Genomic DNA, 21256 nt, shown 5'->3' on the forward strand with positions numbered 1-21256 from the left:
TAATTTCCAGTATTCAGTACTATACCATTACTAACAAATTTCAGATACCATTGGGTTTTTATTGGGATTTAACAGAAGATATGACACTATTTGCATTATTGAAATAATTTAATGCATAAAAACTGTTCAGTAATGATACAAAAGTAACATTATGTTCAAACTTGATGTATTTTGGTAAAGATAAAGATTACTTGCATAGTAAATCCTCTAGTCTGACAAAGACTATTGAGTTAACTCTGCCCATAAAAGGTCATACATGCAACTCATTGATAAAACTTTCTGGCTCCTGAACAGCTCCCTCTGTATATTCTAAACTAAGCTACAACATTACAGCCCTGTCCTCTGCCTCTGGTCCTTCAGTAGCAGCTTGCTACTGAGCTGGCTCAGCTGTGAGCCTGTTAAGAATGCTGCAGGCCTCTAGGAAGTGCTGCTATCCATTCATGCTTTTATCCTCTCCATTCTTGTCTTCTCTCTGGCCTTCACAATGAAGAAGTCTGGAGAGATCCGTGCTGCAAACTCAGTGCAGACCTTTGACCATATTCTGTGATGGTGGGGAGCTAGGCCCGCCACTCATCAAAATTAGCTCACCTCACTTACACATGCCCGAGTCTCTCAAGCTACAGATATTCCATTCCCAGCCTCGATAACTCTTTGCTCCATAGGGATATCCTCCCAAGGAGAGCTGAACATCCAAAGACTCTTTTGTATTTGAATGCTACTCACAAGATCATATTGTTCTATATCAATCCTCTGTCATCCAGCATCCATAGATTAAGAGGCAAACAGCATGATGATGCCCACTACTGTGAAGCAAAGAGTTGTGAAGCCCTGCCCCAATCACTTAGCCTCAGCCAGAAAATCCTCTTACTGATGTTGTTTGCCTTTTGTCCTGAGTCTCCTATTCTTTCCTTCCTGCTGCCTCTTTCACTCTATTTCCTTGTTTCAGGGTCACTAGAGAAGAAAAGGAGGCAAGAAATCTTGAGAGCTCTGCTTCAGGCTGGAAGGGGAGGATGAAAGGGCAGAGCTCCGAGCCAGGGCACCCAAACTTAATGCTACCCTGTAGTGACACCATGAGAGGAAAAGATATGAAAAAACTGAGTCTTTAAAAATCAGGTTAATGCAGTCTGGGATCACAGACACTAAAATGAATTGATCATAATCATATGGTTATTGCATGGTGTGCTGTACTGCAGTGTTAAGGTTGCTTGGGTGCCTTCGCTGTGCATTTCCATACAGTAACATGTTTAGATTTCTTTTAAGTATAACCTTAACATTTAATTTCCTGGGTTTGTGAGACTTCTTTTGAGATAACTAAAACATTCCAGTAGTGTTTTTTACCCTTACAATACTGCTATATACACTGCACCGTAACTGCATGTTCATGTAGGTTTTTTGCTTGCAAATATCAACATGTAGGTTCTAATAGGACTTTACAGATACTAATGAGACAGGCCTCGTGATCTCACTGAGACAGGGAAGTATTTGTGTCCTGTTCTGATGATGGTGAGTGTAGCAGGGTGGACTCCTGCTCCGGGAGAGAAGGGATTAAAACAGCCCTGGCAAGGGGCCTTAGCTGGAGCCAGAAGCCTGGGCTGATGGCGGGAGTGGCTGCAGCTGATGACCATGCCCCAAACTGAGCCACAGGGCTGTATAAGAAGGCCAGGGGAGCCAGAAGCAAAAAGGAGTCTCTCTCTGACTGGAGCGAGAGACAGGCCTGGCTGCTCAGGGACTCACCCAAGGGACCTAAAGGAAGGCGAGGCTGGGGGAAAAGCCTTAGGAGCTGGGAAGCCCTAGGCTACTGACTCCCCAGGCTGCAGGGCCTGATTCTAGGCCTTCAAGGTACTGGGCTTGCAGAGGGGCAGCCGGAGGGTGGGTAAAGGCAGCCAGGCCAAAACCCCTTTGCCTATGATGAGTGGCTGATACTGCAGTCTGCCCCAGGGCATGGGGCTAGACAATGTTTGGGCAGTAGCCAATACTGAGGCAAAGTGGGGATAGTGGGGTGGGGGTTCCCCTGGGAGAGCGGAGGACCCAGTTAAAGGGGCACCGAGGTCCAGGGAGGGGCCCGGGGCCAGCAGAGGACAGGTGGATCATCGGCCTGCAGAGGGTGCTCCGTAGCTGGAATCGAGCTAATTCCCCGAAGCAACCAGCAGGAGGCACCGCGGGGGCGAGTCCACACATTTACAGTGAGGCTTAAGCCCTGAGAGGTGGAATAAGTTCAGGACCTATTTCCCTTGTAGCTTCCCTGTTGCCCATGTGGCAGCCCCTCTCTTCTCTAGAGGAACCCTTGTTCTGGGTTTGTCTCTCTGGACTGGTGGGCTTCTCCATCCAGCCTTTCTTTCTGCCTTCTCTTCATCCCTCACTTCTGTATTCCCCACCAATGTGAGACTCGGGCTGGGGTGACACGTGAACAGATGGCCAGCTCAGGGTCACTGGGCCATGGAGCAATGCAGGTTGAGTATCGGTCTTCTCAAGCTAGACCTTTCCTCTTGCTCTTCTGCCTTCGGAGCTCTTGGGACTTGAATTATTATTTCCTGTTCCACTATGACAGTCTGACTGTGATGACTTCTGTCACCTGCCAGGGTAATTATCAGGGTACCCCTCTTTTCACAGGTTATATTTCTGGGAATTTCTCTCCTTGATTCCCCTATATCTGGATGGCTGCAAGAACATCTTTGCATACTCTCTGCTCTCAGGAGACCTCCAGCAGCCACAGGGTCTTGCAGCCTCACAGTAAGGAATGCCTGCCTTTTGAAGTTACTGCATGTGGTGTCTGCGATCTGGACTTTAATCCACTGCCATAGGATAGACGAAAATAGAGACATATGGCAAGAGGATATTACTTCCTATTAATTCTGTTTGTCATCTCCTTTCCATTTGTCGTAGGTTGGTGCCATTGCTTATTTGTGAATTATTTGTCTCACTACCTTGCATACTGTTCTTAGTCTGCGGGTCTCTTTAACAAGAGTGATGGGGACTGGCTGAGGCCTATATAATCAGGAGTGGGGGCGCACAATACTTTATCTCCTTGCTTCCCAGTTGGTGGCACAATAAGGCTTAGAGGAGTCTATCACAAACAGAATTACTAGTAAATCATTTTTAGGCTCTTTCCCTTATCATAGACTCATAGAAGATTAGGGTTGGAAGAGACCTCAGAAGATCATCCAGTCCAACCCCCTCTCAAGGCAGGACCAACCCCAGTTTCTCATCCACTGTAATCCCTAGGTCCTTCTCTGCAGAACTGCCACTTAGCCAGTCGGTCCCCAGCCTGTAGCGGTGCGTGGGATTCTTCTGTCCTAAGTGCAGGACTCCACACTTGTCCTTGTTGAACCTCATCAGATTTCTTTTGGCCCAATCCTCTAATTTGTCTTGGTCACTCTGGACCCCATCCCTACCCTCCAGCATATCTACCTCTCTCCCCAGCTTAGTGTCATCCACAGACTTGCTGAGGGTGCAATCCATCTTACCATCCAGATCATTAATGAAGATGTTGAACATAACCGGCCGCAGGACTGACCCCTGGGGCACTCCGCTCGATACCGGCTGCCAACTAGACATTGAGCCATTGATCACTACCCGTTGAGCCCAACGATCTAGCCAGCTTTCTGTCCACCTTATAGTCCATTCATCCAGTCCGTATTTCTTTAACTTGCTGGCAAGAATACTGTGGGAGACCGTATCAAAAGCTTTGTTAAAGTCAAGGTATATCACATCCACTGCTTTCCCCATATCCACAGAGCCAGTTATCTCATCATAGAAGGCAATCAGGTTGGTCAGGCATGACTTTCCCTTGGTGAATCCATGTTGACTGTTCCTGATCACCTTCTTCTCCTTCACATTTATTGATCACATTTGTTAATCTCACAAATCATATTAATAAGAATAACTTTGGGCATTGGAAATACCACTTTTTATCAAGTTTTTCATTCTACGGTAAATATAATTTCATTGTTCAGCCGGTGCTGTTTCGGCATTAGACTGAGGTCTATAAACAAAGAATGCCTGAGATAAACTCTGATACTGCACATTCTGAAGTTACGAATGTTAATTGTGTAAAGCAGTTCCTTGTGTACTTCTATTGCCGTACAAAGAACAGGATGTTAGGGAGAGAGTCATGAACATTATACTTTGTCATCTGCTGCAATTACACACCTTCATTCCTGTTGTTGCTCCAGAGTAGTTCTAACAAGTGTTCTATATAATCAATTTTTAAAAATTGCAGCATAAATTCCCATCCTCTTATTACAGCAAGAAGTACACTGGCAAAGTCTGTGCTAGTGTATTGATGCAGAATTAGGCATATATTTATCTCTCTAGTGTTCAGAGATGAAATTGGTTTAAATAAATACATTCAGAAATGTCAAGCGCTTGCAGACCACTTGGCCATGGGCATATATTAGTTTGAGGCGGAAATTTGACAGCATAGCAGGGAAACCATGACTCTCCTAATTTGAAAGATTCTGATGTGAACCTGTGGCTTCCCTTCTCTCATATTAAATGTGAAAAGACTGAAAATAGAAAAAATCAAGAAGTACAAAAAAGAACACATATGTAAGGCTGAGGCAGTGTTAGCAGCACCGATAAAAAGTGCACTCTGAATAAAGGGAAAAGGAACGTATGTGGTAATTCTGCAAAGTTCACCTAATGTGCCATAGAGAGAAAATGCTTCAAACTGAATAAATATTAGAATTTTTTAAAAATTAATTTGTAATGTCAGTGATACAACAGCAGTTATGTATGTTTGTGTGTATATGTTAACTGCTTGTCTGATCAAATCCTTGAAACATCTGCACTGACAGCAACAATCAGCTGCTAGGAGTTTAATTATCTATTAACTGGAAACTCTTGTCCTTTGGGCTGAGAAAATGGCTGACACATAGAAGGGTCTTTTCAAAGGAGGTGAGAGGGGCACTCTATAGCAGGAAAGAGCCAGCATCCTTCTCCACACCCTGAACATGAGACTGATTTCCAGAGAGCATGGAGGGATCTCAGAAGCAAGACAAATATGAACCCTGTGTCCACACTGCCACTGCTCCAGCTGGAAAACCCAGTCCAGAGAGGAGAAGGGGACGTGAGGCATCTGAACTACAACTCTCATGAGCTTCTGCAGCAACATTTCTAAATCAGTTTTTCAATTTTACATGAAATTTTTCAGCTGTTTGGAAGAGTGGTTGATGGAACATCATAACTTTCCATAGCAGGAAGACATTTAAAAAAAAATTCTTTGAGCCAAAAAACAAACTTTCTATCAGTACAAAAAAAAAGAAAGGGGAGATGGAGAGAGAGTGAGAGAAAAAATGATGGAAAATTTCCAACCTGCCCTAGTTGACAGTATAGCTGATAACAAAGATAAAAGGTGTATTACAGGCTATGCAATTCCTTCTTCATAAAATAAACAGTGATTATGGAACTTTATTAAATCAGATAATAATAAAGAGGTAGGTCATATGACAGACCAGAACTAATTTCTACTCTCAATCTAAAATCTAATCTTGCATCTCCTTGTTCAGTTGAGTAGCCCAGTTGAAATCAGTGGAACTACTTGCATGAGTAGGAATTGCAGGTTCAGCTGTTCTGTAGTTCTAAAAGCTAACTATAAAGCGTGAATCATACAAGCAAATCACCTTAATCTTTGTCTTGTGCTTGCAAACTCCTAATTGTTGGATCTATTCAGTAACCAGATTTCTAAATAAAATGACATCACTTATGTTTATTTTTCTAAGAGAAGCAGCAGCAGCTAATAAACACAGTAGTGAGAACAATGGTAAACTCTTAACCAAAGCGGTGATAGTGAGAGTCACTATAATGCAACTTGCAACCTCTTATCTATGAAAAAGTATGCCCAGTGGTCTGTGAAGGGATGTTAGATGGGATGGGATCTGAGTTACTACAGAGAATTCTTTCCTGGGTGTCTGGCTGGTGAGTCTTGCCCACATGCTCAGGGTTTAACTGATTGCCATATTTGGGGTTGGGAAGGAATTTTCTTCCAGGGCAGATTGGCAGAGGCCCTGGAGGCTTTTCGCCTTCCTCTGCAGCATGGGGCACGGGTCACTTGCTGGAGGATTCTCTGCAGCTTGAGGTCTTCAAGCCACAATTTGAGGACTTCAATAACTCAGACATAGGTTAGGGGGTTGTTATTGAAGTGGATGGGTGAGATTATGGCATGCATTGTGCAGGAGGTCAGACTAAATGGTCATAATGGTCCCTTCTGACCTTAAAGTCTATAAAAAGGGCTGGACTGCTACTTTGAATTGTAGCTTTTAATGTCCATTTTCATGTTTAAGCACCTTTTCTAATTGTTTCTAGGACAGGATTTCAAAGCAGTAGAAATTCTGATGCCTGATCAAACAGGTTTTTTAAACATAACCTTGGCTAACCTTGGGGATTATTAAAATGAATGCCTGACAAATGCCTCCTGTCCACTGAGTGCTCTACATCAGTATTTCTCAATGGCCAGTCCCTGAGATCTCCATGACACAGCTTAGGAAGATAGCAAGCCAGCCCTCTGTATCAAAAAGGTTGAGAAACACTGCCCTATTTCATGAAAGGCTGCTCAGAAATTAAAATCAGTTCTTAATCCCTTCAAGATATACTTGCATGCCAATATTTGAGGGCAGCACTTCCCCAAATCAGTTTGAATTGCTTCACCTTGCGTTGTGTGTAATTCACAAAAGTGCAGAGTTGTAGTTGAAATGTTGCATATTGCCAATTATTTTACCTTTTCATATGACTCCACAGATGTTTAAAAGGGAAATATATGTTTAAAATGTCATTTCTATGTTATAGCTTTAGAAATGCTCATGAAAAGGGTTTGATTGCCAGCCCTATGAATTTAAACGTACAAGCACCAGCAGCACAGGTTTTGTGCACTGCCCTGCTAATGTGCCCTAGGCTGTTCCACAGAAACCAGATCTTAGGTTGGGAGAAGGTCTTCATGCCCATGGAGGCCTCTGTTCAGCAAAACATGAGAACACGTTTAACTTTAAGCACTTGAGTAGTCAGTGGGATACCTGTGCTTGAAGGTAAGTATGCACTTGAGCATTTTCCTAGACCAGGGCCTCAGTCCTTATTCTCTCTGTTAAGGGTGAGAAAGGATTGAAGGACAGAGGTAGCCATGTGTTTGTGACTTGGCTCTCTGGCCACTAAGAACTGAAGTTAGATCACCAATTTATTCCACATAGGCTTTGTGGACTTTTGCTCATATCTAAGCTGAATGAATTTGAACTGATGACCTAGTGGTGAAATATTTATTTTTCATTACCAATTTCGTGAGCCATCCAGTCCCCCTAAATATAGCACTGTGCCCTTGGGCCAGATCTTGTGTCTTCCATACTGCAATGTGTAAAATTGAAAAGCTAATCAATTATTATAAAATTATTATTATAAACCTATTCTTAAGCCACATGGGAGAGAGGTAGATTTGTGTTTGGTTTGTAAATCGGGTGCAAGGCCGCCTACATTTTTAAGACCCGGCTTGACAAAGCTCTTGCTGGGATGATTTAGTTGGGGGTTGGACTAGATGACCTCCTGAGGTCTCTTCCAACCCTGATATTCTGTGATTCTATGATACATTTGGTTTGGAGGCAGCCACTTTCTCTTAATATTTTATACATTGATTTGAAGAGAGCACTTTTCATAGACCCCATAATACTACAGGGACATGATGCATCCTGTGAGGTTACTAAACTTCTCTGTGGCTAAATTTTGCTCTCCCGCCTTTGTAACCTCATTGTTTGCAGTGAAGATGAATGGATGTAAATAAGGGGATAGTTTGGGCCTGTTAAGTTCGACATTTGTGGAGGTTGCACAACATCATACTGGGCCCTAAATGTATATATCTATGAAATAACATATTTCATGGTTTCAACTGCATTCCTACAGCTACGGAGTTTAAAATCAGAGAGACAATCCACATGACATTGCATTGAGGAGAAGATGTTTGTGACCCTTTTAAAAAATAATACTACAGTATATTTAGAAAATGAGAAAATGTTAATATGTGATGTCATGTTTGTGTTAATGAGAGTGAAAACAAATAGTATTAACTTCGAAAGCAAGTATAATGTGGAAATCAGCTGTAAAAACTTTTCCCACGTAGCCCTGCCACTGTGTCTCGGTTATGAGCTACAGTATTTCCATTCACGTCCCATGTTTTTCTCACATAGAAACAGCCAGGCATGCCTGAATCATAGTATATTGCTCAATCCATTTAAAGTATTGAAAAATATCCACAAGTGATTCTGATGGGACTAGTATGATCATTTTTAGTCGTGATCTAAATCAAAGTTGAATCTAGTTTTCAAGGAGCAAACACATTTAGTTTTGCTTTAATCAATATACTTTTTAAACCAGCGCAGATGTTAGTTTTCATTGTCTACACTGGGTAGGGTTACCGAATTGTGTAGTTGAAAAACTAGAGATACTTAATAAAGGCAATGAGAAAGGAGGCAGAGGAAGGTTTTGGTTAGTGTCACATGGTGCATTCTGGTCTTCCTGGTAGTGTTTTTGAAATCTAAACGTAATAGGCTGCGCTTGGGGAAACGGTTCTTAATTTGAGTGCACATAGATTACAGGTGCAATTGTGAGACTAAAATTTACATTCTTTGCCCTTTAATTCATTTCAGTTTTGTATTAAAAAGCACTACATCTATATTTGCAGTAGTCCATATACTTCCTTGTACTTGGTATTAGGAATACTGCAAATATTGAGGCAACACCTTGGCAACTGGAAAATTGGTAAGGAGAACCATTATGAGGTATTTGATCACCTAAATATCTGCTTGTGCCAGCAAAATTCTAATTCTGGTAAAGTCTGGAAATGTTCTCAGTGGGTCTAATTCTGAAATTGTAACTGACTTCTCACATATAAAGATGATCATTAATGGAGTCTTTTATATATAATGTGTATGTAAAGTGTTATTCTGTTGTAAACCTTGTTTAGCTTTAAAACTAATGAAATAGATTTGAAATAATTTTCTCACAGCTTCTTTATTTTTATTTTCCAATATTTGGCTGGCAAATAGAATGTCAATATAATATAAAATATGACTTAATCTTTCCCTTACACGTTTTGCATTACTGCAAAATGCTACTTGCTCTCCCAGTAACCTGGGACAAACATTTTTAATGATGGGTGAGTAAACTGGTATATGGTGTTTTCATTTTCATCCTCATTATAGTAAAGGTATGTGAATAGATTGTTGCCTTGAGCTTTTTTAGTAATTTTTCAAGGCTCTTACACAGTCTTATACGTTTATTATTTCTTTGACGCTTTTTAGCCATGTGTTCAGTTGGGTCCTGTAATCTCTGGCCTGTGCTGAGAATGTGGTGGAGCTGTGCCATCCCAGCAGGAGCTCAAAGACGTACTGTGCCTCAAGTGTGTGCTTCCCTTCGCTGCCCCAACTGTTCCTGTTACTAAGGATGGCTGGCTCTACAAGCCCCGTGCTCACATGAGCACAAGAACTGCAATTGTAGCTAGTTCCTATGCAAGGGTACCAGAGGAAACCTGATTGAACATTCCCTGCTTCTTCATCCACTCAGAGGCCATTATGGTTTAATTTGATACATTAATTTTGCAGAAGTATTCTGCGGGTGAACGGCAAGACAGAGACTGATTCAAATATCCCAGATTGGGGATTGAGATTTTTTAAAGTCTTTTAGATGCTTGGCAGTCATCTGAATCCTGATGCTTTTGAATATGGATGTTTACTCCTTCACATATTGGTTCCATACCAACCTGACCTACCCTGAGGATGGTCAGACCAATGCAGACAAGGATTCCACAGTCAAAATCTGTGAAGCTACTGAAAAGGGCAAAGAATGTGTGCATATGAGCTCCTAGATTAGAGAATCCCTGTGCAGAGCCCATAGACACTGCTGCAGCTGTGGAGTTGTAGTTATCCATTCAAAGCAGCAATAGGGGAAAGGCGACTTGTGGGTGAAGGGGACAGAACTGTCTCTTATGGGGAGGAGAGAATCTTTGGGAAGTGTCCTGTCTCCCCTGCATGCCGACCCTGGGAAAGGGGACTTCCACACTGATGGATCTGTTCTGAAGACATCAGTGCTCACTTGAAGCTAGAGAGCTCTCATCCTGGCCTGTGTGACCAACGTTCACTCAGCTAGACAGATCTCACCCCTCTCCCTACACTAGGATGTTTGGAGAGGCCCCACTAGCTGTGGCAGTGGGGAACCAGAGTCATGGACTCTGCCTATGAAATTTGGCCTTGACTGCCATATGACAGATTTGCAGCACCTGCCGATGTTTGGGATTCCAATATGTGCTCCACAGGCATGATGTAAAGCTATGCTGTGGAACTCTGGCTGGGTACACAGCTACAACAAAGTCAAGCTCTGGGCAATAGGGGAGACTGAAAGTCTAGTCCATTGAGATTGCCTCCTTTTATTTCTAGTAAAGGTTACTTGTTCCGTTAAAAAGAAAGTGTTTTTTTTCCTTCCCCTTAGGTGGAACGTGTTGGGTATTCAAGGATCCTTACTTAGCCTCTTCGTGGAGCCAGTTTACTTCTCTAGCATCATCTTGGGGAGTTTATATCATGGGGACCATCTATCCAGAGCAGTATACCAGCGGATAGCAGAGATAGAAGATCTACCACCTCTGTATACGCTCAACAGACCTTTACTTAGTGGCAAGTATCTAATGGAGAAGGATGTACGGTAACTAAATCTGTTCCAACAGTAACATAATTTTGCAATTCTCAAACCTTTGCAAATTATGTACTGTGAGCAAGTTGTTTTGTGACTACAGCAAGGAAATTATGACCCAACCTGAAAATAAGCTATAACCAGCTAGAATTACTATTACAGGACCTTCTTTGTGTGTTACAAGACCGTAACAGGAGTTTTTGTGAACTCTTCTATATGAGCCATTTCATGTGGCTGTATTTATATGCTGTTTTGAGAATGCAGGTGCCCCAGCAATATATTAGCAAAGATGAAAGCCTGGGTTTGGTGAAATCTCTTCCTTTCCCACCCACAGAATAGTGTGAGGTTTCAGTGTTACTGCTCTTGCCATTGGAATTGTTCGTTGAGCCATCTCCATCATGTTAGCAGTGTACCAAGATACACAAACATTTGCTTCTCAATTCCTAGAATGGACGTCCCAGCTGCCATTGGTTGCATTTTCTTCCTCTCATCAAGCTGTGCTGGAAGCAGCTTATGTTTTAGTTAGCCTGGCGCTCCACTTGGCTGCATGGCCCAACTACCATAATAATATCACTTCCATCTCATAGCTTGGTGCACAGATGCTGCATTTGGAGCCCAACAGCACATCCCTTAGGGTTACCTTTAAATAGCTTGTCAGATTTCTGTTCATCAGATCTGTTTCATAATCTCCAGCCACCGTCATTAGCTAATGTTGCAGTTGTTTGTTCCAGATATTGTTTAAGCCCTTGAATATTGTTTTTTATTTAGAATGTTGTTAAGTAGGATTAAGCGGAATGGCAGCATTTGAATTTTGCATTCATCTCTATTTAAAAGGAAACTGTTAAGGTATTTTTTTAACCCTTTTAAAAATTAAGGTCTCTATTAGTTACAATAATGCCATGACAAGTTTAAAAGTGAAATGTTTCCCTCACAACATGGGTGATTCCCCAGTGCTAGTCACACTGCTTTGTTTTAAAGCACTTGGTTTCCAGCATGTGTGTGTTTATTTTTCAGAAAAAGCCTAATTTTTAAAGCACATTTAACAAATTACATGAATTTTGCATACAGGCATAGGGGATTGGAACAGGTACAATCAAATTAACCACTATCCATTTAGCTATAATGAAAATTCATTAATAAGGGTCACACAGCTTAGGATACAGTAGAACAGGGGCAGGCAAACTTTTTGGCCTGAGGGCCACATCAGGTTTCGTACATTGTATGGCGGGCCGGTTAGGGGAGGGGATCGTGGCCTGGCCCCCACCTCCTATCTGCCCGCCCCCGGGGATTCCTGCCCCATCCAACCCCCCCATTCCCTGACAGCCCCCCCCATGACCCCTGCCCATCCACACCCCTGTTCCCTGTATCCTGACCACGCCTGGACCCTCACCACCCCATCCAACCCCTCCTCTCATTCCTTACAGTCCCCCCCGGGACCCCTGCCCCATCCAACCATCCCTTCTCCCTGTCCCCTGACTGCCCCTGGAACCTCTGCCCCTGACTGCCCCCTGCTGCCCCATCCAACCGCCCCTCCTTCCTGGCTGCCCCCCCAGGACACCTGCCCCCATTCAACCCCCTGTTCTCACCCCGACTACCCCAACCTCATCCACACTCCTGCTCCCTGACCACCACCCTGAACTCCTCTGCCCTCTGTCCAGCCCCCCGCCGCTCCATGCCCCCTTACCGCACTGCCTGGAGCACCGATGGCTGGCAGCACTACAGCCACGCCACCCGGCTGGAGCTGGGCCATGCCGCCACCATACAGCACAGAGCACCGGGTCAGGCCGGGCTCTGCAGCTGCACTGGCCCAGGAGCTCAGAGCTCCGCCACCCAGAGCATTGCTCTGGTGGCAGAGTGACCTGATGCTGTAGGGGAGGGGCTGGGGGCGAGCCTCCTGGGCCAGGAGCTCGGGGGCCAGGCAGGACGGTCCCACGGGCCGGAGTTTGCCCATCTCTGCAGTAAAATGTCAAATGATGGACTTGCCAGAAACATTAATATGTAATAATAACTAGTAGTTACAGCACAATAAATCCTACACAGTCAATTGTTTTGACCATAATAACTGACAATCATAGTTGCTGTCAGATTTCGTGTATGCTTTTCTGATTCCATATTTAGTTTGTAAATTCTTTGAGATGGAATGTTTGTTGTCATATTCTCTGTAGCAGTGGTCCCCAACCTTTTCCGGGTGGCGGGCGCCAGATGACAAGCCATCGAGGACTGTGGCCGGCAGACAAGCATCAGCTGAAATGCCACCGAGAATCGGCAATGTCAAGAGGCCTCGCCGCCGAAATGCTGCCAGACATCAGCAGCATTTCGACACTGCTTTTCGGCGGCATTTCAGTGGCAACGCCTTTTGATGACGCTGCTTTTCGGCAGCATTTCAGCGGGTGCTTGTCCGCTGACCAGTACATGGGCGCACAGAGATGCTCCAGTGGGCGCCATTTCTCCCGCAGGCACCGCGTTGGGGTCCACTGCTCTGTAGAATATTTAGTGCATTTTCAGCTCTGTATATTCCAGCTGTGGGATTTTAAGGGCATTTTTCATGTATCTGACATAAAATAGTTCTATCTGTTTTACGACTCCTATCAGAACTTTATCATTATTATTCATAGATAGAAAGCTGAAATCTTCTGGGCTGTTTGAACAGCATTTTCAGAGAAATACCTTTCAGACTGGTATGTTGAAACCACAAAAAGAAAATGAGTTAGATTAAATAGATTCATGGATTTTCTTTTGTTTGGGGCAGCAATAGTGTTCAGAGCCCAGCACAGTTGGATTCAGATGGTGTATCTGTTTAGTCACAGATCCACTGACCAGTCCACACCTCTCCTAATACCTCCTCTCTGGAGGTGCAGATGAAGCCACATAGGGCTGTGCAAACCTAGGCCCTCCCAAGCCTGCCTCCTCTTGCTCAGTTGGGTGAAGGTTTCAGTTGTATTTTGAATAGCTAGAATATAGTGGTTTGTTTCAGAGGCAAAATGATCTCTTTAGTGATAGTGTTTTCTCTCACACTCACGCTCTGACCTACCTTTCTGGTAAACACAATTTGTATTAAGTCTCACTTAATGCCAGCAGGGATAGCTGGAGAACACTGGAATCAAATGAGTTTCATTGTCCGCTCTTGCCATTAGAAATCAGCATTGTTGTCAAAAATAAAGATCTTTCTTTATCCATAGGCGCCTGCTGTGAAAATTTAGTGAGCAGAAAGGTTAAACCTGAATGTACTGTCTCAAGTGCCTTTCCTTCAGTTGGTAGGAACAAGAGGCCCATAGAGTGGATACTCTGTCCATCACTAAGACCCCTAAAATCTTGACTGCAGACCCCAGTGTCAATAACCTAGTCCCAGATTTGGACCTTAGCGTCCAAAATATGGGGGTTAGCATGAAAACCTCCAAGCTTAGTACCAGCTTGGCCTGGTACTGCTGCCACCACCCAAAAAATTAGAGTGTTTTGGGGCACTCTGGTCCCCCCAAAAACCTTCCCTGGGGACCCCAAGACCCAAATCCCTTGAGTCTCACAACAAAGGGAAATAAACCTTTTCCCTCCCCCCCGCCCTCCAGGTGTTCCTGGAGAGATACACAGAAGCAAACTCCGTGAATCTAAACAGAGGGATTCAACCCTCCCCGTTCCCAGCCTGGAGAACAGAATTACCGAGAGTCAATCTCTCTTCCCCCCTCATCCAGAGGGAATGCAAAGTCAGGCTAGTACATCTAACACACCCAGGTTCCCCCCTGACTTCTTCCTCCCACCAATTCCCTGGTGAGCTGCAGGACCCAATTCTCTGGAGTTCCTCACTAAAGAAAAAACTCCAACAGGTCTTAAAAGAAGAGAAAAATACATACAAATGGTCTCTCTGTATTAGGTGACAAATACAGGGTCAATTGCTAAAAGAAATATGAATAAAACAGCCTTATTAAAAAGAATACAATTCCAAGCACTCCAGCAACTATAGACATGTAAATACAAAAAAAACATATAAATCCTATCTGATCTTTTGTACTCACAACTGGGAAACAGAAGATTAGAAAGCAGGAAATAGAAATCACTTCTCAAAGCTGAGAGAGATTCAGGTAGAAGACAAAGAACTCAGACACAAACTCCCCTCCACCCAGAGTTGAAAAAATCCTGTTTCCTGATTGGTCCTCTGGTCAGGTGCTTCAGGTTACTTTTTTTCAGGTGAAAGAGACATTAACCCTTAGCTATCTGTTTATGACACCCAGCCTTTCAGGATGGAGGAGACGCCTGCAGAACTATAGCACGGGGGAATATGGGCAGTCACAGACAGTCAGCATCCAAAAACTGAGAGCAGTCAGGTTACCTTTTCTGCTCTTCCAGTATCATCGGAGAAAGAAGCACACTGCCGTTCAGACAACATGACCGTTGTATATATAAATCAACAAGCAGGCACAAGAAGTTGAGATCTAAATAGTAAATCAGCAGAGTCTCTTGTGGGCAGAAGCTCGCTTAGCATCCATGAAGGCAATCAACATAAAAGAGACACTGAGCATGACAGTGGACTGCCTAAGCTATCAGCAAATAGACAGATTGGAATGGCCCCTGAACTCAGCTACCTCAGGTGGACCTGTTTGCATCTAGACAAACGTGAAGGTTAGGCACTTCTTCACTAGGGAGCACAACTACTGGCAATAGAATTTGAGTGACTGTTCACACGATTCCATTCTTGATGTGCATGTAGTCCATGGTCTTTTACCAGCAGCCTCCACGGGGGCCACATTTGTAACCTAGGTGCCCTCCCACTGCCCCCGATCCCCCAAGTGAGATCATAAATGAGGGAGTAGTCTCAACCATCCCTGAGTTCCTTCTTACACGCGTGACTGCAAGACCAATTACTGCAGTGTTCACTTTTCTGAGCATTGTGTTATTTTTCCTTAGCTTTGTATATAATGTTTACATAGTACATGTACAACTACATACTTCTTTAGTAAATAAGGTTTTTGGCCTACGACTTCCCACTCCTCACAGTGGTACTAGCGTTATGGCAGAAGTCAATCAGCAGCATTTGAGACCTGTCCCTTATGTGATTCTTCAATTAGTATTAATGATGGGCACTCCTGGTGTCTGATGTGCCGTGAGAACACATCCCAGAGCAATGTGCTGTCTGTTGCTCTTTTTCCAACCACACTCAGAGAGCAAGGAAAGCCTGACTGAAGCTGTTCCTCCTAAAAAGATTAATGCAAATCTCTTCAGGCACTAAATGGGGATTCTATTCTAGGAAGCATTGAGTCTGAGAAAGACTTAGGTGTCATGATGGCTAATCATCTGAACATGAGCTCTCAGTGTGAAGCTGTGGCCAAAAGGACTAGTACAATCCCCTGAACATAGAAGTGGGAATCCCAAGTAGGAGTAAGGAGCTAAGTTCCCTCTAAGCTGTGAAAGCCATGCAGCATCCTATTAAACACTGCGCAGGTGCTCAGGGGCTGCTGCAGGCAGAGATGCTTCTCCCCCAACCCCAGACCTGCTGCAGCCAGGAAGAGGCACCCCTCCGGTGGCCCAAAACCCAGCCCAGCCTGGACCTGCGCACAGGGAAGAGGTGCCTATCCTGCAGCCCCAACCCAGCCCAGACCTTCCATGGACGGGGAAGAAGCACCAATCCTATAGCTCCAACCCACCCCAGCCCGGACCTGCTGCAGCAGGGAGAGGTGTCTCTCCCCCCAGCCCAGCGCTGCTGCGGGGAGAGAGAGTTGGGAGGAGACCTCTCTCCCCACCGTAGCCCAGGGAAGCCTGCACCCCAAACCCCTCATCTCCAGACCCACCCCAGAGCCCGCAGCCAGAGCACTCACCCCCCGCACTCCAACTCTCTACCCCTGCCCTGAGCCCCCTCCCACACTCCACCCCTCAGCCCCACCCTACATGAATTTTGTTATGTGCACCAATATGGAGATTATTGTCACGAATCACCTCCATATTGGTGCACATAACAAAATTCTTTCCTCACATGCGTGGAAAAATTAGGGGGAACACTGGTAAGGAAGTCATTTTACCTCTGTATTTGGCTCCTGGAATACCGTGTCCAGTGTTGTTGTTCACAGTTGAAGAAGGATGTTCATAAATTGGAGGGTGTTCGGAGAAGAGCCATGAGAATGATTAAAGGATTAGAAAACATGCTTTATAGTGGTATGCTCAAGGAGCTCAATCTGTTCAGTTTAACAAAGAGAAGGTGTGATGGTTTGTACCATGCCCTGAGACCCCTGCTGGAGGCCTCGTGGTTCTATCACACTCCATCTAAGAAAGGAGCAGTAGAAAATCCTCAAGCCTGCCTAGAATGGCTGCTGGAAAATCAGCCAATTAGAGAGGCTGCCGGGAGCAGCAGCAATCAGGGACCACCAAGCCCATATCAAGGGAGCTGCAGTGCAGAACAGAGGGCAGTTGCTGCCTGGAGCTGGAGGAGCACGGATGGTGCTCGTGGCTGGCTGAAGGAGCTGCAAGACTGTAGATAGAGCAATTGCTGGCAGGGACATGAGCAAAGAAGAAGCCCCTCGCTGGCCTCTGGGACTTGTTAGTTGTAAGCCCTAAGGTAAGGGTGAAGAAGGGGAAGGGGCACAGGGAAGTGGCCCAGAAAAACTGTGATACAGCCCTGAAAGGGGAACTGAATTGTTTAGTGGCCCTGCTGGAGAGCTGGGCCAGAAAAGCCCAGAGAGGCGAAGAGTGTCCAGGGAGGAAGCCCTGGGAACACGACCCCATAGCAGGGCCAAGGGACTATTGGAATGATTGTGAGGCAAGGCCAAGGAGGGCTATAGAAACATGCCAACTGAGGGGTACTGAGATAGTCCCCTGGTGGACTGTTTACCCCAGAAGGGGTTTGATTTGTATTTTGCACAGACTGTGTGACACAGCCAGAGGCTGAGTCGCCGAAGACCTACCGTAATTAGAGAGAGAGTATGGGCACACTCACTCGACCAGAGGATGCTTCTGCATTACAGAAGTTTAAAGGGTGACATGATCACAATTTACAAATTCCTGCATTGGAAACAAAAATTTGACAATGGGCTTTTTCATCAGACAATGGTATAACAAGATCCAGTGGCTGGAAGTTGAGGCTAGGCAAATTCCGACTGGAAGTTGTGCTTATTTTCTAGCAATGAAGGTAATTCACCATTGGAACAAATTACTGAGAGTTGTGAAGGATTCTCCATCCCTGGCAATTTTAAAATCAAGATTGGATATTTTCCCAACAGATCTGCTCTAGTTCAAACGGGAACTAATTCCAGAAAGTCGTATGGCCTGTGTTATACAGGAGGTCAGACTAGAACTCTTGGAATCTATGGGAGGTTCTACAACCAGGACTCAGCCATTGGTTCAGTCTCTCACTGTAATTGCCCTGGGGAGCTGTGATTTCATCTCACACTACCAGTCCACAACAACTTAGAAGCCCTGTTCATCTGCCACTACATCCTCATTGACATCTTCCAGGGACAGAAGGAAGCACTGCTCCAAAGATGAGCCATCCCAGGCATCTGATAAACTGAGATAAAAGGGTCATCAGATACATGACAAGTGCCTAAAGCCTGAAAAGGCCCCTTCTGGTACCCAGTACCAATTTCCAAGTCAGCACATACAGTACTGTGTAAATCTCTGCACAGCACTGACCCTGGTACTGACCCTTCAGCACCAACCCCAACACCAAGTACCTTATTACTCAGAAGTGTAGCAATGAGTGCCTCTGTGATGGTAACCCTCATTCCTTCCACCTGAGTGCAAACTGTTTCTATGGTGCCTGTGACATTATCTGATTAAAATATGAGCATGTAGATCATTGTTGCTACTACTGTTATATAATCACAACAAATCTTATGCAAAATATGTCAAGTAAGGTGTCTATGAAAAGTTATGATTCGCTGAATATGATTATCCTATTTGCATGTATCATTTTTTGTATTTGAAGTTATGAGTGTTGGCTCTATACCTTTATTTCAAATGTGTTTGCTTCTGGCAACACTTACAAGGTATTTAGCCAGCACATTGTGAAGGATTTAGTCAAGTTGAATGGCCCATCAAAGAACAGTTAACTCACAATGGACCATGGAAGATGCCTATCTACACTTAATGGACTTTCCTGAGGACGTTCTAACTAGAGTATGGGTAATGGCTTCTGCTATGACTAAGTGAAGCATGCATGGACTTGTGGACTTGTCCATGTGATTCCTGTTTTCCACAAACTAGAACATGGGTTTCCCTTCACTTGGCAGAAGCTATAGAAGGCTCTGGAAACATCTCCATTTGGCCTCTTTCCTGCTAAACCTCTGGACTATGATGAACTTGTATTAATGGGAACATTCTAAGGAGAGACTGAGGACCTACCAGTGATTTGGAAGAAATCAGAGGCTTAACAAGACAGCAGTTTATTCCATCACTGCTACAAGCCTGATCCAAGAACTTTGAAATTGTTGTATATATTTGATTCCTTTAACTAATTTTAACTCTCACTTTTCTTTGTTTTTATAAATAAACCTTTAGATATTAGATACTAAAGGATCGGCAACAGCATGACTGTTGGGTACGGTCTGAGTTATATTTTGACCTGGGTATGTGGCTGGTCCTTTGGGATCAGAAGAACCCTTTTTTTTTATTTTTTTTAATGAAATTGGTTTTAACTAACTGCACATCGTTAAGTCTAGTGTCTGGGTGTTGAATCCAGGACTGGAATACCTAAGGAGGTTGCATTTGTGACTTCTTGTTAGCCAGTGCGGTGAGACAGAAGTTCACTTTTGTTGCTGGTTTGGTATATCTCATGGAAGAATAACCACCAGTTTGGGGGTATGCCTGCGCTTTTTTTCCCCCAGCAACTTGTTCTGAATTTGGTATTCTCAGTGGTGACCCATGGAGGCACAGTGACAGTGCCTGTTACCTTGACACCAGATTTCTCAGCCCTGAAACCATAAGTGGTGCTGAGTACTGTCGGTGGGCCCTACACCAGAGTCACCTCTCCTTGAGAGATGGAGATTGATGGTATCCAAACCACTAGCTTTGGAGTCACTGATATGCCAGGTTAAAAAGGTGTATACCTGGTACTTACCTCTCCTATGCTAAGACATGGCACACCTGGCAAAACTGTCCCTTCCCATGGAGGAAACATATTCCTTTTCCCCTTCTTTTGCTGGGCATTGTAGAGACTCATATCCTACATGTCCATCTTTCCCTCCCTGGGTAGCTCATTAGAAGTCAGACAGGAATAGTAGAGAGCAGTCCATGAGGGTAGTAGTTCATAAGGATCAATCTTCCTGGTACCCACCCCATGTGCCCTCCACCACAATACTCATATCTGTGACCACTATGACCTTACTGGCTGGCTTGGAGTTTACAGCCTTTCTCCCGGAAGCCTGCGGTAAATCCACTCATGCTGACTCAATATGGGAATTCAAGATATTCCAGGACATGATGAAGTGCATCACAGAGACCTTGGATATACCTCAGGAAGGAATCTAAGAGAAGGAACACAAACACTTGGACGTTCTACACCAGGGAGATTTGCCATACCCATTAACAAAGGTCTACTGGAGTCTGCAAAAATATTTGGCATCCACTTTCATCCATCCCAGCCCTACTGAAAATTGCTGACAGGAGGTACCAAGTCTCTGCTAAGAGATTCAGCCTGTTTGGCTTCAAAGTGTATTTGTCAGATGAGGGTGGTTAATACTATACCCCTCTCAAAATATGGCTATTTAAACTGGGGCACGTTGCCACAGTTCATAGACAAGCTCTGAAAGGAATATCAGGAGGAGATGAAGTCTGTCACAGCTGAGAAACAGCTGACTGTCTGCACTTCATTATAGGCTACTCTGGACATGTATGACATTGCACCATGCACTGTGGCCACTACAAAAGCTATGAGGAGGTCGTTATGGCTCCAGGTCTCGGGATCCCCAGGGAGGTCCAAGTAACAATTAAGAACTTTCCATTTCAGAATAATGAACTTTTTTACAACTGAATGAATGAGACCCTCCACTCCTTGAAGGACTCATGTGTGACACTGTGCTCTTTGGGTCTGTGTGTCCCAACCCCAAGGAGTAAGTTGTCGTGCTAGCAGCTGTCCTCCAAGACAGTACTCTCCTGTCCAGTATTTAGGGCCTTACCAAATTCACAGCCATGAAAAGCGTGTCATGGACTGTGAAATCTGGTCTCCCCTCGTGTAATCTGTTTTTTGGTTGTGCTTTTACTCTATACTGTACAGATTTCACGGAGGGAGACCAATGTTTCTCTGTTTGGGGGTTCTGACCCAAAAGGGGTCACAAGGTTATTTTAGGGGGTTGTGGTATTGCCACCCTTACTTCTCCACTGACTTCAGAGCAGGACGGCTGGAGAATGGCGGCTGTTGGTCGGGAGCCCAGCTCTGAAGGCAGCACCCTACTAGCAGCAGAACAGAAGTAAGCATGGCATCACATGACAGGGAATGGATCACTTGATGATTACCTGCTCTGTTCATTCCCTCTTAGGCATCCGGCATTGACCAGTGTTGGAAGACAGGATACTGGGCTAGATGGACCTTTGGTCTGACCCAGTATGGCTGTTCTTATGTTCTAATACCATACCACGCCACCTTTACTTCCATGCTGCTGTCCTCAGAACTGGGCAGCTAGAG

At 44.5% G+C, this 21256-nt stretch overlaps 1 protein-coding gene across 9 annotated transcripts in view; it reads left to right on the top strand.

The window, feature by feature from the left end:
- ADARB1 (adenosine deaminase RNA specific B1) overlaps positions 1-21256 on the top strand; it is a 270641-nt gene that overhangs the window by 223643 nt on the left and 25742 nt on the right. For all 9 annotated transcript variants that reach the window (XM_030580007.1, XM_030580000.1, XM_030580006.1 and 6 more), the window contains one exon: positions 10459-10640. In XM_030580007.1, the coding sequence (XP_030435867.1) occupies positions 10459-10640 (182 nt within the window). The remainder of the gene's footprint in view (positions 1-10458; positions 10641-21256) is intronic.

This window comes from Gopherus evgoodei, chromosome 11, assembly GCF_007399415.2.
Source record: "Gopherus evgoodei ecotype Sinaloan lineage chromosome 11, rGopEvg1_v1.p, whole genome shotgun sequence".
Classification (NCBI taxonomy): Eukaryota; Metazoa; Chordata; order Testudines; family Testudinidae; genus Gopherus; species Gopherus evgoodei.